General features: G+C 44.3%; 1 protein-coding gene across 1 annotated transcript in view; it reads left to right on the forward strand.

Annotated features, from left to right (window-relative positions):
* The window catches only part of SLC1A3 (solute carrier family 1 member 3), a 69,337-nt gene that overhangs the window by 17,721 nt on the left and 28,450 nt on the right, over window positions 1-23,166 (forward strand). Inside the window, 1 exon segment of the mRNA XM_048502897.1 lies at window positions 3,248-3,385. Within this exon segment, the coding sequence (XP_048358854.1) occupies window positions 3,248-3,385 (138 nt within the window).

Genomic DNA, 23,166 nt, shown 5'->3' on the forward strand with positions numbered 1-23,166 from the left:
ACACAGGTAGTTTGCCCTTGTCTGCTTTTGTGTTGCAGCCCTTGATTTCCTTTGTGGTCTCCCATTGATGAGCTAATGGGGACCAATTCTGCTTGCCTTCTGAGGGCTGATGAGATCAGGTCTCCCTGAGCTATCCGAGTCAGTGATAGAGTACTGGTAAGAAAATGGCTGACGTGGTAGCCCTAATCTTTTGTCTCAAACCTCCTCTGAGAGTGTCTACCAGTGAGAAATGTAAGGTACATTCATGCCTGCCTATTACATGGTCATTCTAAAGTGGTTCCTGCTTGGAGGAAACAAGGGCAAACGCAACTTAGATGTTTCCTCTAGGGTATTCTAGGCTGATGCACACGACCACCCTGCTTGTGACAGACACACTGACGTACAAAATGTCAAGTTCTGCTCACAAGTCCGGCGACTCCTTCGCCATGAGAAAGGAACCACTACAGACAAAGGAAAACATCCATGCTATGTAGCCGGGCAGGTCATGAGTGCAGTGACCTTTGGTGATCGGCTATTCAAGTGAAAACAAATGGCACCGCAAGCAAATGAAGGCTTATGTGAGAATTTATCCTCAGGGACAAAGTGTCTGTAAATGAACTCAAACTGTTCGTTTCCTCTTTCCAGAAATCTCTGGGACTTGTCTTGCGGGGGGTAGGGCAGGAGGGGTAGGGGTTTCTAACAGAGTTATCTGTGGTAGCATAGTATTAACTTGATAGAGCACCAATTGGAATTTTGAACAATTAATAATGTTTTTAATCATACTTGCGTTTTATGTATTTTGTTTGGTTGTGTTTTAAATTGTTAGCTGCTCTGAGTGACATTTGTCAGGAAAGGGTGGAATATAAATTTAATAAAATATAAATAAATACAGTTTCCAAGGATTAGGCTGCTGAGGAGGGGGGGCGGTGGCTGAGGGGACAAAATGGGGGGGTCCCCAAGGCTCCCTGAAACCATATTGTGTTTAGGGTTGCCAGTTCGAGGTGGTTGCTGGAGATTTGCTATTGCATCCATCTCCAGGCAACAGAGATCAGTTCTCCTGCAGAAAATAGCTGCTTTGGAAGGTGGACTATATGGCATTTCATCACCGTGAAGTCCCTACCCTACTCCACCTTCCTCAAGTTCCACCCCCCAAATCTCCAGGTACTTCCTAACATGGAGCTGGCCATTTATTTGTGCTCCATTCAGGGAATGTATTTTTAAAAAATCTAATGCAATTCTAACTGCAGCCACAAGGGGCACAGGGAAGGCACGATAAAAAGAATCTGTGGGGCTGGCCCTTTTAACAAGGTTTACCAAGAGGCCGAAGCAAATGGTTTGCTGATCAGATCCTATTAAACCCATCAGCCAAGCCTGCTTTGTAACAAGGCAAGACCAGCCAGGGCAAGCTACAACCCTTGCCAGATTTCAGCCTCCTAACAAGGTCATTATCTCTGTCAGTCTATGGTTTGTTTCTTCCTTCAGTTCTATCCAACTCCTACAAAGCCAGATCTTGCAGAGGGGCAGCTGTTAGTGTGTGATAGCAAAATGATGATGATGATGATGATGATGATGATGATGATGATGATGATGATGATGATGATGATGATGATGATGATGATGATGATGATAATAATAATGATGGGCAAACCAGCTGAGGTCGTCCCAGTGGTAATCGGCATGCTGGGCGCCATCCCGAAAACACTAGGGCAGCACTTGAAACATCTTTGAATTGACAAAATTAACATCTGTCAACTTCAGAAGGCATCCCTGCTGGGATCCGCACGAATACTACGCCGATACATTACAACTTCCTAGGCCTCTGGGTGAGGCTCGAATTGTAATGAAGGCCAACAACCAGCTAAAGATCTGGCAGCTGTGAAATCTATAATAATAATAATAATAATAATAATAATAATAATAATAATAATAATAATAATAATAATAATAATAATAATAATAATAATAAAAGTGTCGTCTTTTTCCAAATTTGTCTCTTTTCCATACTTTTCTCTCCTTTCATTTTTCTCACTTTCTTTCACAATCTGTTATTCATTTATCCCCACTTCAAATTTTACTTCCCAACCAAAAGCTGTTGACATCATGCTCTCATCTATTTTATCCCAACAACAATCCTGTGGGGTAAGTTAGGCTGAGCATGTGTAACTGGCTCAACATCATCTAGCAAGCTTCCATGGTAGAGTGGGAATTGAGTTTTGGTTTCCCAGATCCTAGTCTGACACTTGAATCAGTACACAAGGTTAGCTTCCATTGCAAATAGCATTCATGTGGGGAGGGTCTGGGACTAACCTGAGCCAAGATATTCCAATTATGTTCATTTTGTCCCTGGAACTCCCATGATCATCTTAAAGCTGGTGGCCAGTTGTGAGACACCTAGTTTTATTTTCTGATAAGGTATCAGAGAGTGCATCCATCCATATATTCCTTCCCGGACACTGAGATAGGAGGGGGAGGCCCACCTGGCTGTCCCGCCCACTTGGGTGGAGACAGCCCAGAAGACCTTCTCAACAGTGGCCCCTGCACTGTGGAATGCCCTCCCACCAGAGGCCCACCTACTTTTCTGGAGTGTCAGCACTTGGCAAAGACCAAACTCTTCACCTGGGCATTCCCTACTGGGATGGGGGGGCGGGTGGCCTCAAGGTGTCCTGTACACTCCACCAACCTCTGGAGGAAGTTGGGGTGGGAATTTTTGAACTTGGAATGTTTTATGGTTTTCGATTTATCCCTTACAGATATCAGGAATCTACGATTCCTTTCATAATAGTACTATCAATTTCGTGGTGGAACGTAAACTGGTTTTCATCTTCTTTATGTCTCTATGTTACGAAGCTAAATAATTATTTACTCCTCCGTACAATCTCCCTTTACTATTAGGAACTTATTAGCTATGTCTCACTTATCCTAACACTACTTCTTCTTCATTAGTGCTGTAGACACATTGACAGATGTTGAAGACCTTTTCCATTTTTAATATAATTAACCAGAGGGTCCCAATCTTCTAGAAAGTTAGCCTGGTTCTTATATTTCATTAATTTGTACAGTTTATCTATTGCTAAATATTCCATCATTTTATTTATCCAATCCTGTTGAAGGGACTTCCTCTGAATTCCAGTTCTTCCAATTCTTGGCACTGAAATTATATAAAGTACCATTTCAATGAGATTCATATTTAGTTGCAACTGTCCCAGATACATGTTACAATTTGCTTCTTTACTGATTGAATTTGCTCGTTGATTTTCTTTCTCTACAGGAGTCATCCTTGGATTTTCTCTCCGGCCGTACAATCTGAGTTACCGAGAAGTGAAATACTTTTCCTTCCCTGGAGAACTGTTAATGAGAATGCTGCAGATGTTGGTCTTGCCACTCATCGTGTCCAGCTTAGTGACAGGTACATTTCAGTTCTATGTCTTGTTGGTACTGCAGTTATTAAAGCTCTGTTTTCTTTTTTTAGGCATATGTTGATAAAGTGATCACAGTAAATAATAGATGCGCCGCACTTTATGTGTATAGGGTTATAGTGACATTTTTGGCCTGATTGCTGTTGCCCTAGTCAACTGTAGAAGAATCTGCAAATAGTGGATTTAAATAATGGAGAAGACAAGGGGTTGGATCTTTTGATTCCCTTCCATTAAGTCAGGGGTCTTTCACCTTTTTGAACATTTGGAATCCTGATATTATTATGCATGGGGTAGAAAATGTTGACAGAGAGAAATTTTTCTCTCTTTCTCACAATACTAAAACCAGGGGGCATCCATTGAAAATGCTGGGGGGAAGAATTAGGACTAATAAAAGGAAACATTTCTTCACGCAATGCGTGATTGGTGTTTGGAATATTCTGCCACAGGAGGTGGTGATGGCCACTAACCTGGATAGCTTTAAAAAGGGCTGGGACAGATTTATGGAGGAGAAGTCAATCTATGGCTACCAATCTTGATCCTCCTTGATCTGAGGTTGCAAATGCCTTAGCAGACCAAGTGCTCTGGAGCAGCAGCAGCCGCAGAAGGCCATTGCTTTCACATCCTGCCTGGGAGCTCCCAAAGGCACCTGGTGGGCCACTGCGAGTAGCAGAGTGCTGGACTAGATGGACTCTGGTCTGATCCAGCAGGCTTGTTCTTATGTTCTTATTATGTTCTTATGATACAGTATGGTGTTGGGTCTCGGAATCTGAAGTATTGATCAGTAGTGTTTATTGAAGAGGTATCGAAGCACCACACTTGACAAAGCCAGTTCTGATGGTGCTGGCATTCACAGTACCCTTTATTCCCCATTGAAAATCCCCCTCCCGTTTCCCCAAGAGTTTGTGAAAAACAGTGTTTGGAGCTGAGGCACCTCAAGGTCAGCGGCAGGTAGTAAGAGAGAGCCACCTGGCTTCCTGCCCCCACGAGATAACTGATGTAATTCTTTTCTCATGGGACCGAGGTACCAGGGGAAGCCCAGTTGTCTACAAAGCGTGTGAAATCATAAAGTAAAGATCAAGGAAAGAATGCACAGATGGCAGTGGTTACATATAACAGACTGGTTACATAGATCTCTAAAGCAGCATTGATTTGTTTATCTTAAGCGGTTACACAGAATTGGGACTGCATCTCAATCACATAGATAACATCCCTGTGACACATGGTGGACACAACCATAAAGCAGCTGCTGCTGCAAGATGGCTGCTACAGGAGGCAGAACTAGCCACACAACAGCTGCTGCTGCTTTCCTTCACTCATACAGTAAAGATCTATGCTGGCTACTTATCACTTCCAGACACACGAAGGCATTCCCGGATGCTTCCACTTTCAGCAATCAAGCAGGTTGTGACTCTTGGGAAGTCCTTTTCAGTGGTGAAAATGAATTGCTGGGATGCTGTGAGATTTGACGTACCTGCAATGTTTGAATTTTGGTGCCAGGTCAAAGCCTTTTCGTGCTCCAAGGTTTTCAGCATGGATTGATGTTTCTGCTGCTGCATTTCTGCTGCTGATTTGAATGTAACTCTTCATGTTCTGCTTTCCCAATGTTGTCCTTAGTTTACTTTTCCCTGTGCTTTTGCTTGATATTTTATTGTGAGCTGCTTTGGAGGATAGTAGAGGAATGCCTTAGAAATACTTACTAGTGCAAGGTTTACTTAAAATTCTACTGACGTTCTGCCGCATCTCCATCATGAATTGTTTGGAGTAGTTCTTAAGGCAGGCCTGGCTGTAATGATGACAATAATCACAATGGACAGTGACAGTGACCATATAACAATGGCAGAGTTTCCCTTGAATCTGGGGCAGAGTCAGGGTCAAAAAAGAACTCTGATTGGTGCCAAGGCGAATAGAGCATGTTCTTGAACTCTGATAGAAGCATTAGCTGTAGCATTCTGGATTCCAGCTAAGGTTGCCAGCACTGCAAATTTTGGTAGAATTTGAGGATAGTTTCCGGGGAAAGGAACCCCATGGTACAGAGTGGTCAACTGCAGTACAGCAGTTAGAGCTCTGCTCTGAGCTCTGACCTGGGTTCAATCCTGATGGAAGTTGAGTTCAGGTAGGTGGCTCAAGGTTGACTCAGCCTTCCATCCTTCTGAGGTCAGTAAAATGATTACCCAGTTTTCTGGGGCTAAAGGAGGAAAGCAATGGCAACCAACCTATAAAATGCCTTGTAAATGTTGTGATGGGATATCACCCCATGAGTCAATAATGGCCCAGTGCTTGCACAGGGGACTATCTTTACCTTCCCCCTTTTCCGGGGAGAATGGAATTGATGTGACATCACTTCCAGGTGAATTTCCGGAATTTCCCCTAATTTCTACGAATTTCTGTAATCTCTATAGGAAATGCCAGAGAGATTGTATTTTCAGAGGTTTTCAGAACTGGAATCAACAGACCATTGTGGATTTTCTATGCAGTCTGGTAGTTTTTGCACATAACATTTCACCCACATCTACGGTTGGCATCTCCAGAGGTATCTCATGGTGAGATTTGACATGTGACATGCCCCAAAGGTGCCAGCCGTAGATGTGAGCAAAACAATAAGAACAAAATCTACCAGATCATGGCTGCACAGCCCGCCAGAGAGCCAGCCAGCCAGGCAGCCAGAGAGATTGTAGGAAAATTCCTAGAGCGTTGCTATGGAGGCCATTTTCTGGCCATTTTCCCCTCTCTCTGCTAAGGGCAGGGATTTCCCTGCCTCATGTGGGCCAATGGCAGTCCTAGGGTGAGGCCTGCTAATGTTATTTGGTCCCAATGTGAACAAACCAGTATAGAAATTTCACTAGCCAAGGAAGGTCTGATTAATGAAAGAAGCAGCATTATTGTTCTGTGCCATTTATCTTCTGTCCCCTTGCTCGGGGGTGTCTCTGTTAGACAAGACTAGCATTAGGAATGTCTCCCTTCCTGGAATCCACTCCCCATGGTCACATTGTGAACAACTGTTAGAGGGTTATTGCTGCAGGCTTAATATTGAAGTCTGCGTGAAGTGTAACTTAATTAGGAAATCAAGTAATTGGTGTTCATACAGTGTGTCCCTGAACTGAAGAGAACGCAAGATTCCTGAGCATTTTCCTGATTATTGCACTCAACGCTTCATCACTTGGTTCACAGTGACCCCAGAATTATATGAACAATTGTAAAACAACTGGTATTAACTGAGGTCCACTCCGCACAGGCCAAAAACAGTGCTCCGGGCGCTCTAAAAACACTGTACTTGGGGCACTGTTCGCATGGCTCCAGCCCCCAAAACAGTGGCATGCTTTTTCCTCCCAACTGGTGGGGAAACACTGTTTTTCAAACTCGCTCAATGAGTGAGGTTTTTGAAAAATAGTGTTTTGCACCCAATGCCATGCGAACAGCACCAGGTTGGAGGTGCCGCTTTTAGGTGCCTCCTATTTTTTAAAAATCTACCTTCTCTCCCTGTACAGCTCCGCAGGGGCGTGTCCCCTCATCCCTGCAGAGCTCCGCAGGGAGAGAAGGTAAGTTTTTTAAAAACCTATCTCTATGCAGAGGTGCCCCCATGGGCTGCTGCAGCTCTGGGGCTGCCCGCACGGAAATGTGCGAACCGTCACGGGGCTCCATCGGCATCATATATACCAGTCTGCAGCCGCTGCTGTGGTTTATGAGTACTAGTGGTCAGAGAGGAATCAGAGGGCAGGATTTGTGGATTTCATTAATACCCTCCTACCCTCTCCCCAAGGGCTGATTTTAATAGTATCAGAACTTTGAAATTACCTCAGAATTGGTAGATGCTCTTGAAAGCAAGCCAAACTTTCAATGATTGCTCTAGAAACTCACACTCAAGATTTCCACAAATCAATACTAGAAGGCCTATACAGAGATGGATTTTTTTTTTCTTGGATAGCAATAAGTGAATTAGAAGGTGTATGGACATTTTGTAAAGAATAAAAGCCAGTTTGGTATATAGGTAGGGTTTTGGATGTTTGGGCTTATAACGAGCAGATGTTCTGTGTATTAGAATATGTTTAAAGTCTTCTCATCTGCTCTTCATAGCTTAAAATTCAACAATATTGTTTTTTTAAAAAAACACTTTCCCTTTCATATTGTTCCCTCTACCTCCACTGCTTTCTTGGTAATCGAGGACTTCTGCATTCCTGTCTAAACCTTCTGACCCGCATTCCACCCCCACTTTGACTGAAACATGCATTTTTTAAAAAAACGATTCCAACCGCATGGCTGCATAACCCAAAGACACATGTTTTTGCAGTGAGAGAGCAAGGTTTTCATACTTTCAGTTTTCTTTCATTTTATCGTTTTAATTTGAAAAAAGGACTAATTATGGAAAAATAAGAATGTAGGAAGAGTTTTGCTGATGATATCAGCATTGCTTGAAAAAGAACATAAATGACTTTGTTGTTATCAGCCCTCTGTCTTTTCCAGTGAATTGGGGACTCATTAGAGCAAGAATAATGGAAAACAGTCCTTCACTGCCACAGGGCTTCTTATGCTGCATCTATAGTTAATATTTACATGATTTCATGGGAAAATGAATACATATTTGGTGAACACAATAACCCCCTTTTAGAGGATATCCTGGTCGTCAGACGATACATAGGTGACTTGTTCATTGTTGTGAAATCTGAGTTTAGAGCCCAGCCGTTCATTACCTGGATTAAGGCATTATATACAATTGGCCGGTAACATTGAAAAACGTTCAGTTAATTTTTTGGTCCTTGAGATGTTTGTCTCTGAGAACAACGCATTGCAGATGAGACTATTTAGAAAAAGCACAAATCGTAACTCTTTACTCCAGTTCAAATCTTACCATCCCTCACATTTAGGCAGGAATTAACCTCATGGTCAATTTCTCAGACTAAGATAAAATGCCACCTCAATGGAGGATTATAAGAAGCCTGCCCGCTCTCTTTCTACGCAACTTTAAAACTGTGGCTACCCAGTTCCCTCCCTCCTTTGTATGCCACTGCTCCCCCTCCCCTCCGTCTGGCAGGGTGGGCGGGTCATGTCCAGATGCCGGGCTCCCTCCCTCTCCTTCCCTTGCATGCCACCCCTCACTCCCCTAGGGGGTGGGTGGGCCATGTCCCCTCCCTTGCATGCCACCCCTCACTCTCTCTCCCCTTCACTCCCTTTCCTTTGCATGCCACCCTCCCCCTCTTTCCTAAGGTGACCAGATGGTCACCTTTGTGAACCGGGACGGGGGTAGGCAGCCATGCGCGCGCATGCGCGCGCAGCCACAGGAGCGCACCACTTCTGGGGCTCTGCCATTAATGGCAGCACCCCAGAAGGCCGTGCTCCTGAGGCTATGTGCGCGGGAGGCTGCTGCACTGCCTTGCACCCCAGAAGGCAGTGCAGCAGCCTCCCAAAAATCAGGACAATTGAAATAACCCATGGGTTGTTTGAAGGCGGGACAGTCCCACCAAAAGCGGGACGTCTGGTCAGCCTACTCTTTCCCCTCCCCTCCCTTGCATGCCAGCCCTAACTCCCTCCCCTCACTCCCCTTCCCTTGCATGCCACCCCTCCCCCTCCCTTCGCTAGGGTGGGTGTTCCATGTCCAGATGCTGTGACTCTTCCCCAGTGTCCTCTGCTTTGACTGTTTCCTTGAAATTCTGTTGAAACTGGATTACTTAAAATATCTATCTATCTATCTATCTATCTATCTATCTATCTATCTATCTATCTATCTATCTATCTATCTATCTATCTATCTATCTATCTATCTATCTATCTATCTATCTATCTATCTATCTATCTATCTATCTATCTATCTATCTATCTGTCTGCCTGCCTGCCTGCCTGCCTGCCTGCCTGCCTGCCTGCCTGCCTGCCTGCCTGCCTGCCTGACCTAACCTGCACCTGCCTACCTACCTAACCTACCTATTGGTTTTGTATACCGCCCTACCCCCGGAGGGCTCTGGGCGGTGCACAACATAATTTCCTCAATACAGCATATACAACAAAACCCCAATAATTTAAAATAAATTTAAAATTTAAATTTAAAAACACAGCGGTAAATTTAATAAAGATGGCGTCAGCAATAAACCCCAATTAAACCCTCCCAAGAAGGGGGGAAGCAGAATGAAAAAGTGGGTCCCCTAGATAGCAAAGGGGACTCCGAGCCGGAGGAGTAAAAGGGGCACTTCAATCAGCGGCTGGACACTCCAAAAGCCCGGTGGAACAACTCTGTCTTGCAGGCCCTGTGGAATTCACCAAGATCCCGCAGGACCCGGACAGCTGGAGGTAGAGTGTTCCACCAGGCAGGGGCCAAGGTCGAAAAGGCCCTGGCCCAAGTGGAGGCCAGCCACATCATAGAGGGGCCAGGAACCACCAGCAAATTGGCCTCTGCTAAACGCCGAGTAGGGATATATGGGGTAATGCGGTCCCGAAGGTACGAGGGTCCCAGGCCACATAAGGCCTTAAAGGTCAATACCCACACCTTGAAGATGATTCAGAACTCAACTGGGAGCCAATACAGGCGGCGCAACACAGGTTGGATGTGATCACGGAAGGCGCCCCCTGTGAGCAAGCGAGCCGCCGCATGCTGGACCAGCTTCAACTTCTGGATCAAACGCAAGGGAAGGCCCGCATAGAGCAAGTTACAATAGTCTAACCTGGAGGTGACCGTTGCATGGATCACAGTGGCTAGATCTGCGTGGGAGAGGAAGGGAGCCAGCCGCTGGGCCTAACAAAGATGAAAGAATGTAACCCGGGTTATATGGGCCCCCTGGGTCTCCATTGAAAGAGACAAATCCAGGTGGACCCCCAGGCTGCAAATGGAGGAGGTCAGCGCCAATGAGACCCCCTCCCACACAGGCGGCTGGAAATTCCCAACCTCTCCCCCACGGTCGAGCCAAAGGATCTCCGTCTTCGATGGATTCAGTTTTAACCTGCTCTGCTGCAACCAACCAGCGACCGCCTCCAAACAATGCTGCAGAGCTGCAGGGGCGGCGACAGCTCCCCCCTCCATCAGTATCATGGATCTTTTACACCTTACATTTAACACCTTATTATATGTCTGGGATATTGCTGTCTCCAGCCTTTCCCAGACACTTGAACTAAAAACAAAACTGTAAAACAGCAACTGCTAACCAATACGAATGCTATAGTGCTTTGCCGAGGGCTTCTTAAAGGGACAGGGTCTAACTAAGATTCCCTCCCACAGAATGCTGTACAAAAGGCAACAAACCCATTCTGACTAAGGATACAACTGAGGCTTAAACAAGGAAAATAGTGAGAGTGACTCTAGGGGCATGACACTGCTTTAAGTGGCCATTACAAATGTGGTGGATATTCTGTATGTAATTTATGTGTGACTACAAAGACTTTTGTACATCCATCCACAGGATGTCATTATGAGCTCAGGCATTTCAGCAGTTGTAACTCAAGACACATTATTTATTTAATATAGTGTGCGTGCAGGAAGCTGCAAATTGGGTCCAGTTTGAGAACTGTAAAGCAACGAATTTGTGAACACAGATCCAGAGTGAAAAATTGCATCACGGGTGCCCCTCTTGTCTAGCATTTCTGTCACTCTGAAAATGATTTGTAGGTTCTGGTGCTTCGGACTCTAATTCCCAGTAAATATGATTATGTGGACTCAAGAAGAATTCTTCTACAGCTGGAAGTGGAGTTCATACATAGGTTCAATTCCCTAGAACAGGGGTAGGGAACCTGCGGCTCTCCAGATGTTCAGGAACTACAATTCCCATCAGCCCCTACCAGCATGGCCAATTGGCCATGCTGACAGAGGCTGATGGGAATTGTAGTTCCTGAACATCTGGAGAGCCGCAGGTTCCCTACCCCTGCCCTAGAACCAGATGGACTTCATTCACAAATGAAATTGGGTTGCTTTCTGTAATTATGAAAATGTTTCTGTATTTATGCACTTGGTAAAATGGAGGGGTTGCTTTCTTTCAGTAATCTGGGTAAATATTTCTATGAACCACAGTTTAGGAAGACGTTTGCACCTGCACCTTTAAATAATCAGGCATTTGCCTGATTCTAGTATGTCCAGTGATATCTGGACACTCTTTCTGGATGCCATTATAGCACTTTGTGAACAGAGTGCTCCAGCAAGACCCTGAGATTGTAATACATTACATGGTAAGCATTGAGGGTAAGTAAGCCAACTCAGAAATATTAACTTCAGAAATTTAGAATGGCTGTAACTTAACAGCCAACTTAACAGTTGATCACTATGATTTTTGATTTCAGCAAAACAGGCTGGGCTACCAGGAGGATTTTGCCCAGGAAGTAAGCCAGCCAGGCCTACATGTATTTATCATCCCCGATGAAGCTATTTCTGCAAAATTGTGTACACATTTGGAGTGATTGTTGGGACTCATGCATTATTTGACAGCATTTAAGTCTGTACAGGACTATGCTGGCATTGGTTCTTTTACATTGCAAGGGGGTATTTTCCCAATTTTAAAAGCACTGTGAATTAAAGAGGCATCTCTGATAGTAACAAGTGCACTGCAAGGAACTTGTTCCCTAAATAAGTTTTGTATATGATTAAGGCTTTGTTTTCCTCCCAACTCTGTGTGAAGTCCTCATTAGTTGAATTTATTTGTAGTACAGTGAACTGCACGCAGGTTGCTTTTTGGCCTGCTGTCTTATTATGTTGAAACCCAGTGAGGCGTTTCTTAGGTCACATTAAATTTGTTATTTAGGTCTTTCTGTCTACGATTTAATTTTGACCAAGGTCACCATGGTTGTTCCATCCGCGTTGCCATTACTTTATCACCTCATGGATTTAACAGCTGTAAAAAAATTGTTGAATCAAAATATTCATGTTTAGGGCATTTGGAAATATGCATTATTCACAGCTAAAGCAAAGTCAAATCTCAAAACGACTAAGCATTATTTAAGATTCATTGTAATTTTTAGTTGCACTCTACTCAGTTGAGTTATGAATTAAGATTAAATAAATTTCTTATGACTCATTCTCTAATAAAGGATACAAAGCAGAGAAAGGGTTTTAAAAAATTACCTCACACTACATTTCCAATCTAAATTGAATGTGCCCATGGCTATTATTACAAAAATTCTCAAGAGATCAATTCATAGATTTTTCAACATCTTTTCTAGATTGGTCTTCCTTGATCTCTAAGGTTTAACTTTGCCAGCGTCTGACGGGGCATTATGCTGGTGCAGAGATGGTTTTGCCACAGAGTTTTTGAAAATCCTAGCGTGTCCAGTAATATCACTTCCAGGTTTTACTGGAAATGACACCAGTGCATCAGCAGGTAGGATTACCAGCTGAGGGTTGGAAAATACCTGGAGATTTTGGGTGTGGAACATGAGGAGTTGGGGTTTAGGAGGGGGAGGGACTTCAATGGAGTGTAATGCCATAGAGTCAACCTTCCAAAGCTGTCATTTCCTCTCTAGATGAACTGATCTCTATTACATAGATATCAGTAGTAATCCCAGGAGATCTCCAGTAATCTGATGGCCACCCTAATATCCCCCGTTTGCTCCCGGGGTTGCCAGCTCTGGCTTGTCACGGTTGTATATGTTGTCTTGGAGGCATATTTTCCAACGTTATATCTTTCATATACAGTGGAACCTCGTTTTTCATCCGTGATTCATTCAGAATCACACGACGAAAACTGAAATTGGCGTAGTCCGAGGTACGCCGTTTGCGCATGTGCAGCGTCGTTTGCGCAACGCAAATGGCGCACCGGATTTACGCAGAAGTTGCCTTGGAAGCCGACAGAATCCGAGGCGACCAACGATCACTGAGGCAACAAAACAGCCGTGGGTGACCGGCAAACACCGAAACTGGCAATCTCCAAGGGCAACGTTAACCGAGGTTAACCGAGGGCAACATTAACCGAGGTTCCCCTGTAGATAAGTAGATTTTCAGTACAGATTGCCTTTCTCCACTTCATGATGTTACTGTCTTTGGTGGTGATATCACCTGTTTTTGGGGTGATATCAAGTTTCAGTGGTGCCTGCTCCAGAACCAGTTGCATTGGGAGTACAGAAAACCAAAGTCTTATGGTATTTTTCTAAAGTCAATATACATATTAATTATGGAAGAGCAGGTATTCAGGCAGACTATGCTAAGCTTGCAGAAGCTATGCCCTAAAGGTCTCTTAAAAGTGGGAATGTATCATCACCCACCTGATCAAACCCTAGAGGCTGATCTGAAGATGTGAAAGAAAATGAGGGAGGTAGCTAAAACAGATAGTATTTTAGAACTGGGTGTCAGCTGCCCTCACACTGACTGGGTAAAAATGCTCTGTGTGAAATATGGTCTTGTTCAGAGATGAAAACCCAGGATATAAATTTATCAAGTAAATAGATAAAGTAATACCAGAGCGGTCCTGACTTGGATAGCCCAGACTACCCTCCTCTTGTCAGATTTCAAAAGCTAAGCAAGAAGGGCCCTGATCAGCATTTGAACAGGAGACCATCAAGGACTACCTGCATTGTGAAGCAGAGGCAAGCAATATCAACCAGCTCTGAATGTCTCTTGCCTTGAACATCCTATGTGTTGCCATAAATCAGGTGTGGTTTGACAGCAAACAAACAGAAACAGAGCTATATTGCAAAAGTAAATAGCAATTGCTTTAGAAAGTGGGGTTGGCAAACCTTGACCCTTAGTACAGGTTGCAGAAGAGCTCTGTCAAGAAACTTTTTACAGATCTTTTATTTTACTTAAAATACATTTTACTGCACAACAGTTGCTGCTCTAGACATCTGATCTAGAGTTTTGCAAACAGGCTATGCAAAAGAAGAATAACTCAGAATCTACAAACCTAATTTGTTTTTTCAGTCTTTAAAGGGACAGTATTAAATACCTTAGATCCGTGGTGGCGAACCTTTGGCACTCCAGATGTTATGGACTACAATTCCCATCAGCCCCTTCCAGCATGGCCAATTGGAGTGCCAAAGGTTCGCCACCACGGCCTTAGATCATACCTGCATTGCAGTTTAATGCCCAGGTAACTATTTTGCCAGTTTTATATGCAGGTTTACCCAGTGGTGGGATCCAAAAATTTTAGTAACAGGTTCCCATGGTGGTGGGATTCAAACAGTGGCGTAGCGCCAATGGGGCGGGGCATGATGGGGGCGGGGCATTAATAATTTCTCTGTTACTGTAAAAAACTCTTACTGTAAAAAAAAGTTCCTAATTTCCAGCTGGTATCTTTCTGTCCATAATTTAAACTCATTATAGCAAGTCCTATCGTCTACTGCCAACAGAAACAACTACTTCTCCTCTAATTGACTGCCTGTCAAATACTTAATACTTTCAAATACTTAATTTTGTTTCTAGAAATCAAAAGAAGGATACTTTCCTTAAACAAGGTACTTTACCGTATTACTAAAACATGTTTTTAAAACAGCCCAACAGGGGGAATTATCCCATTTTCTACCTTCGCTAACCAGCCACCTAGGAAACAACAGGACTTTATGATTTTTGGACCTCATGGAATTTCTAATGGAAAATCAGACCCAATTAGTAACCCCCTCTCGGCACACACAAATAATTAGCCACCCACTCTCGGGAACTGGTGAGAACCTGCTGGATCCCACCTCTGGGTTTACCACTTGGTCTCCCTTTAGAGAGAACTTGGTCTTAATTGCCCTCTGGATTTTCAGTACTGGTGGGTATGTACAAAAACGTGAGATTACTTAGTGGCCAATTATTTGTGGTATACGCTCTGGCTAAAGTGACTATGTCTCTAGATGCTCAACTTTTATTTGTGTAATTTAAACCCTAGTGTATTATGCATGTTTTGATTTGACAAGATACAAATGACCAGATTTGGGTGAATTCCAATTCCACTAAAATCGCCAGCAGGTTTACTGTTGACTTCATCAGGAATTTAATGACACTCTTTGAATTTATTCATTCAACAATTTGTGTTGATCAATGGATCTCCAAGGTGAATTATAATTTATAAAGAACTTACAACTGTTGTGGATTAGAACTGTACAGAAATGTGACTTCATGTGAAGTGTGAGTTGCCAGGTATCACTTTCATTGTTTCAACTGGGGACCTCAGATTCTCCCTTTAAGGTGGATTTAAAAGGAGAATTTGGGCTTGAAAGCGATGCTGTTTGGGGGTGGATTCCAGCATCACAGCGGCCGTCCATGGGAGGGGGGGGCACAAAACACAGATTTTGCACTGGGCTCCATTTTCTCTAGCTATGCCTTGGCTCAGAGGAGAGAGCAGAAGGGGCTGCCGGCTGGGAGCCCAGCCAATGGGGGGCGGGGCGGGGCAAGGGAGTCTACTATCCCTGGCCTCAGAGAACTGCTTTTATAAGCACTGAGGCCAGGGGGCGGGACTTGTGGGCAGAGCCCCACCCCAAGGCCGGGTTGAGCATGGCCCCACCCCCAGAGCCCCCCTATAAAAAAATCTATACCTACGTCCCTAGCAAGAGTGAAATCAGTGCATTTAGAAAATTTTAACTGTACCATTTTTACAGTCAGAGAGACCATCTTCTAATGCCGCTGTAGAATGACTACCCCAAACATAAACATAAGAGATGCCATGTTGGATCCAACCACAACTCTTTCAACAACAGTGGCCAATCAACTGTCCTGGAGGGCCAACAAACAGAGTACAAGAGCCAAGCCCTTCACCATGTTGCTTCTCGGCACTGGTACTCAGAGCTTTAGTGCCTCTGAATGTAAAAGTTCCCTTTAGTTATCATACCAATAATGGACCCATCCTCCCTGAATCTGCCTAGCCCACTAGCCATGTAAAAGCCAGTGGTCATCACTGTGTCCATTGGCAGTGAATTCCACAATTTAGATAGTGATTGACTAAAAAAGTCCTTCCTTATATCTGTCCCTATAATTCTGCTTAGTTCTTTTTATTGAAAAGAGTATAGAAACTGATGGTTGGATCCAGCTTCCTCTCTCTCTCACTGTTCCTTCCCAGTTGTCTAGACCAGGGGTCGGGAACCTTTTCCCCTCAAAGAGCCATTTGGCTCACCCCAACCCCCCCCCGCTTACCCCCCACCCACTCGCTCGCATGCTCCCTGTCCGCTCCCCCGCCCACTTGCTCGCTCGCCCCCCGGGGCCGGCGGGAGGCAACCAGCGGGGCGGGCAGGAGGCAAAGCCCGCGGCGCGGCCTAGCCGGCTGTGGGCGAAGGATGCGGGGCCAGCAGCTCAACTCATAGAGCCACAGAACAGCGGCTCTATGAGCTCGCATGCGGCTCGCGAGCTGCGGGTTCCTGACCCCTGGTCTAGACAGAGAGAATGGAGCCAAAAAAAAATCATTTTGATTTGGGGTTATGTTTTTTTAAGAGCTTGATTTGCAAGTGCTGAAATTCCCCAACCCAAAAACTCTGTGCAAAAAAAAGTATTGAACCTCCTGAAATCTCTACATACAAAAACTCAAGCCCTTCAAATAAAATCCAACCCAACATTAAAATGGAGTACTTCGAATTGCACACCCCTAGTAACATTGATTATTTCTGTTTCAACCCCTTTCCTAATAATTCCTAGGATGGAGGTTGCCTTTTTTCACAGCTGCTGCTCACTGAGTTGGCATTTTCACCAGGTTGGCCATCACAACCCTAAAATCTCTTTGCTTCTCAGTCACCACTTATGGAATATGCTGCCACAGGAGGTAGTGATGGCCACTAACCTGGATAGCTTTAAAAAGGGCTTGGACAGTTTTATGGAGGAGAAGTCGATCTATGGCTACCAATCTTGATCCTCCTTGATCTCAGATTGCAAATGCCTTAGCAGACCAGGTGCTCAGGAGCAGCAGCAGCAGCAGAAGGCCATTGCTTTCACATCCTGCATGTGAGCTCTCAAAGGCACCTGGTGGGCCACTGCGAGTAGCAGAGTGCTGGACTAGGTGGACTCTGGTCTGATCCAGCAGGCTAGTTCTTATGTTCTTACCACCAGTTTAGATCCCCTTTGCGTATATTTATTAACGCTTTGCTTATCCTGCTCAGTGAACTTCATTTGCCACCTTGTTACTAATTCACCCAATTGGAAGGGGTCCTGAAGGATCTCTGCACGTTTAGTTGCAAATTGGTTCATTCGTAATGAGCTGAGTGTCCCCAAAAGAGGCCAGAGTTCACAAAGCTTGGTGAAGATCGTCAAAGTGTTTTCAACAATTAACTTTTAAAAAAATTACTCAGCACCTGATAAATACATCCGCAGGAGCAAATGGCCATTCTTGAGTTTTCAAACGGAAAACTGGTTTCATTCTTTATTTGCTTATTTATTAATGTACTTTATTTATACCCCACTTTTCCCCCAGTGGGAAACCAAAGTAGCTTACACTATTATCACCTTTTTATTCTAACAACAACCTTGAGGAGTAGATTACTCTGAGAGGGCGTGACTGGCCCAAGGTCACCCAGCAAGCTTCCATAACAGAACAGGAATTTGAACATGGGGCTCCAAGATCCTGGCCCAATACTCTATCCACTGCACTGCGCTGCCCCTCAATTATTCACGAAAGCGACTAAAGAAGCTTCCTGTACCAGACTAATTTAGTGCAGTCTGTGTGTCCTCTGAAACTATATAAAAACTGTGCTGCTTTGGGGACCTTGTCTGACATTGTCCTGAATTTCATAGATCAAACTTCACTTCTGCTAATACTTACTGAATGAACTTAGGCCAGTGGTGGCAATTCTATGACACGGGTTCCAGAGGTGGCACTCAGAGCCCTCTCTGTGGGCACGCGCAAACAGAGTTCGTCATGTGGGGGGGGGGAATGGCCCCCCCACACACACACACAAATCTAGGCTGGCCTGTGCCGCTGGGCTTGATTATTAGCATTAAACCTAAGATCTAGTTTTGGGGAAGCAGTGTAGGTAACCCTGGTAAGCGCTGTTTAACCCCACTGATTTTCATGCGAAGTACTTAAGCGTGATCCTTTACCTGGCAATGGGGCTTGCTTCTGCGTAAACCCTCCTAGGGTCGTGATTCACCTGTTTGAAGAGTTGCACAGTTGCTTCAAAGCAAAACCACTGACTACCACCAAGCTTACTCCTGAGTAACGCATGCCTCAGAGCCAACCTTTTTTTCTAAACTAAAACCTCAGTATTCAGGTTAAATTGCTGTGTTGGCACTTTGCGATAAATAAGTGGGTTTTGAGTTGCAATTTGGGCACTCGGTCTCGAAAAGGTTCGCCATCACTGACTTAGGCCAACTACAGTTCATAGGGCCACTAATCCTCCTAGGTTGGGTTATTCCTGTATATTTGGGGGTGGATTCTGCTGGGCGTGGAGAGGGGTGACTCAGGAGGTTATTGTACCATACAGTTTGTCCTTTAAAGCAGTCATTTTCTCCAGGAGAACTGATCTGTGCAGTTTGAAGATCTGTTGCAATTCCAGGAGCTCTCCAGGTCCTGCATGGAGGTTGGCAACCCTATCTCTCAGCCTCAGTCCCCCAGCTTGATTGGGAGGGGGTGAATTTTGATTTACTTTCTAACAGAAATAATGTTTATGAAATCATTTTTGAGCATGCCTGAAGCTTAATCTAGACAAGATGGAGGTGCTGTTGCTTGCAGACTAAACCAATTTGAATTGTGCCATTCGCCCTGTTTGTAATGATGTTATAGCTCTCATAGAAGATGTCCAGGTAAGTGAAGAGGCATTCTTGGTCCAGTTTTGTTCCTGGAGGGCCAGGTGGCAGCTGTAGTTGAGAGTCCATTTTATCAGTTTAAGCCAGTGTACCAACTGTGACCCTTCCTGGGGTTTACCTTTGGGTCCAGAATACTTGAAGTCTTACGCAAAAGGAGATGCTTATGCAAAGGTGGGATCCAGCAGGTTCTCACAGGTTCCCGAGAGTAGGTTACTAATTATTTGTGTGTGCCGAGAGGGGGTTACTAATTGGTGATTTTGCCACGTGATTTTTGCCTTAGTTACCCCCCTCCTCTCAACAATAGCGTGCAGAACTTGAAGCAGTCTAGCAGGAGGTGCACCGGCGGGCGTGGCAGCCTGCGCCTGCGTGCATTCGTTTCCCACCCAAGGACCGGCGCAGTGGCTGCGTCCTTGCCACAGCCCCACCCAGGAATGCCACGCCCCCGGAATGCCCGGCCATGCCCCCGTCGTGCCCAGCCCAGCCCCATTGGCGCTACGCCACAGTTTGAATCCCACCACCATGGGAACCTGTTACTAAAATTTTTGGATCTCACCACTGCGCTTATGAAACTAAAGTTATCTATTGAGACTTAGCTTTATGTGCGGTCTTCAGAGACTTGGCATCAGGACAGCTCTGACATGGCCTTTTTGATGGTGGCACCAATTTTGTTTTAGACAAACAGATTAAAATCTTTAAATCTTTAAAAAAATTTTTACAGATTTTTGATTAAGTTCATTTGAGTTTCGTTGTTTCTGTTATCCTCTTCCTTAGTAGTGATTCTCATTCGGCTTTAATTATGGTCAAGATATTTCGCTTTGATTGCTGATCTTTTGTCATGGTCTTAGCACTGTTTTTACCCAATTACATTTTAACTATGTAATTATGATTTTATTATGTTATCCATTTGGGGGGCTATTTTATATGGAAAAGTAGGACATTTTTAGAATAAACAAATCAGCACTACCCTCTCAAAATAGTAGTTTATTATACATTAAGTTTTATGTAATTCAAATGAACTTAGAAGGGTCTAAATGCTTAGGATTGCATGGTTACTGTTTCAATAGAGATACATGGAATAATGTGCATTAGTTTTGAATGGTTTTGTAGTCTTTCAGATCCGTCTTATATTTCCTTTGTGTGCACACAAATTTGTTTGAATGTATTTTTTGGGAAGTCATTAATGGTTCATAGATAAGTGTATTTATCTTCAATAATTCAGCACAGTAACAAATACAAATGCCAGACAAATTGTGTATAATTGGCATTTAAAGGTATGGGAAATTCATAAAAAGAACAATATGAATCATATAGCCAGCACTGAAATTCAGCAAACCATTTGCAACGGCCATATCCACATCGCAACATTTTGCTGTGTTCCTTCCTTTTATCGTGGCATCGGAGCATGTGCGTAGCCATTTTCCTGGCAGTCTCCTTTCCCCACCCTCCATGGCTACCATTTTCCCATTACATGCCCCCAGAAGGTGGTAGAAGGTGCCATGAAGTTGCGGCTGCAACTTGGTAGCAATCTCCACTGTCACTAATAACCTGTGCAAGCTGTAAGAGAGGTCCTCCTTATGCCAGAGAATGGACCAGGTTGGTCATGGCACCAAAATGACAGAACTCGCTCTTCAGGGATATTCATCTCTTCTGTTGTATCACTGTGAGTTCTGTGGGGTTCTGTGGGGCAGATACTTGGAATGAGTTTGCAACCACAACTTTTAAAAACAAAATGGTTTACTTTCTTAACATATAACATTTAACATCACATTTCAAGGTCCTGTTCAGGTTGCATTTTCAAGTCCTTATATTTACAGTCTACTGATACTGCCAAGTCCAATTCTTCTTTGCAAGTGGGTTGGCTCCTGAAGACTCCAAGGGCTTGATGAACAGGATTCAACATGATGAAGGTTTCCAGGAGAACTCTCACCCATTACAACCACAAAAAACCCCTGAATCAATAAACTCCAACATTTTACAACATAGCAAAAAATAAACAACTTCCCCTTTCCCAGTAGTTCCCTAAACAACATTGCAGTTACCTTAACAAGGTGTTAAGGGCTTATACAAATCAAGGTCCGAGTCTGGTAGCCTTGTCTCCTCCAAACTACATGAGCTCTGCAGCCTCTTGCTGCTTTGAGTCTCCACCCCTTTCTGGGTCAACCCATTCTGAGCATGGGGGTTACAATAGCCTTTTGGAAGGGTGAAGACTTTTTTCTTTCATTTGCAGTTCCTTCCATAATAGGGTTGCCAGGTCCCTCTGGGCCACTTGCAAGGGATGGAGAAGTAGAATTGCCAGATTCAGGTTGGGGAACTCCTGGAGATGAAACCTGGGGAGGACAGGGTCCTTGAAGAGGACCTCAAAGGGGGCGGGGCAGGGTACAATGCTATAGAGTCCATTCTCCAAATCAGCCTTTTTTTCCCAGGGCAGCTGATCTCTGTAGTCTGGAGAGCTGTAGTCATTCCAGGCAGTCCCCAGTCATACCTAGAGGTTGGCATTCCTATTCAGTAATCCCCTCCTTCCTGCCATATTTTATTTATTTATTATTTATTTATTGTTTAGTTTTATATACCGCCCTATCCCCGAAGGGCTCTGGGCGGTGTTCAACAAAGTTAAATCATAATACAACTAAACACAATCAAAACTAAACAATTCAATTCCAATGCAAATAAATTACTAAATCCCCTTTAAAAACAGCGGCTAATACAAAATTTAAAATCAAAGTTGAGGCGCCCGGCAAAACCCATTTTTAAAACCTTCCCTAAACGGGAAGACTGCTTTTAATTGCTGTCCTTGTGTTTCATACGTGTATTTTATTTTTTTTCTCATTTTAATTGGTTTTATGATATACTTTTATAATGGTCTGTTTTTGATTGACATCCACTTTATTTATTTATTTGGATTTTTACCCCACCCATCCCTGAAGGGCTCAGGGTGGTTGGACAACAAGAAAACCCAATTAAAACAACAATAAAATCCTTAAAACATCATAAAAGCACAGCTACAATGTAACCATGGCTAAAACAACTAAGACTGCAGGATGGCAACTTAACCCAGATATCCCCTGGGAGGCCAATGAAGATGGATGTCAGCCCAGCTGGCCTCCTGGAAAAGCCCAGTGGAATAGCTCCATCTTACAGGTTTTGGATACTACTCAAGTCCTGCAGAGCCTTGATCTCATTCAGGAGCATATTCCATCAGATAGGGGCCAGATCACAGTACACCCTGGCCCTAGTCGAGGCCAGCTAGATATGTTTTGAGCCAGGGATTTCCAGAAGGTTCTCCTCCAAGGAGCAGAGGGACCTAACTGGACAATATGGGGAAAGGCGGTCCCTAAGGTATGTGGGTCCAAAGCCACTCACAGCCTTAAAGGTCAGCTCCAGAACTTTGAACGTGACCCGGAACTCGATAGGCAGCCATTGGAGATGTACTTAGTTGGCCCTGATTGGGCAGAAAGAAGGAATCTACATTTTGTAAACAAATAAAACTATACTGCACACCTGTTTATCCCAAGAGTCCTTTTGATACCTCTACCAAATCCAGCATGTACAGGGGCCCCGGGTACTCTGGTACTCGCTTCATGGCACCTTTCATGAAGCATCCCATCCTCCAGTCCTACTACCCATGCCTAAGAGTAGGTGATAAGCATCCTAACGGGGCCGGGGTGAGGGTGGGGAACACTTGAATTCCATATGGCCTCCCTTTGCCCGAAGGCTCTCCCCATCTAGAAGCATCTTGATAATATCACTGACTTTGTTCTGGGGCTGTATGTAAAGAATCCTGCAGCCCCAAGTGCCGGCTCTTTCAACAAAACCATGAACTTTGACCCACCTTGCCAGGGGTCAGAATGTAATGACTGATAGCTGGAAATCTGGCTTACAACACAACGGGGTGACCTCTGCCTGAAGCAACAGGGTCATAACAGTGTGTTGCAGAAGAATGCAGTCTCACTGGTTTCCGTCTGAAAATATAATCATCCAGCAATTATTAGGTCTTGGTTTTGGGGAGCAGTCATTGTATTTGGGGAGATGCTGCATGGTTAATGAGCAAGCGGTGCATCGCTGAGGGCAACAGAGTTGAAATCCTGATTCATCCCTTGCCTCAGCCTTGAACTTCCTGGGTGGCCTTAACCAAGTCATTCAGCATCAGGCACCCACCAATGTATGGGGAAA

Source organism: Sphaerodactylus townsendi, linkage group LG07, assembly GCF_021028975.2.
Source record: "Sphaerodactylus townsendi isolate TG3544 linkage group LG07, MPM_Stown_v2.3, whole genome shotgun sequence".
NCBI lineage: Eukaryota > Metazoa > Chordata > Lepidosauria > Squamata > Sphaerodactylidae > Sphaerodactylus > Sphaerodactylus townsendi.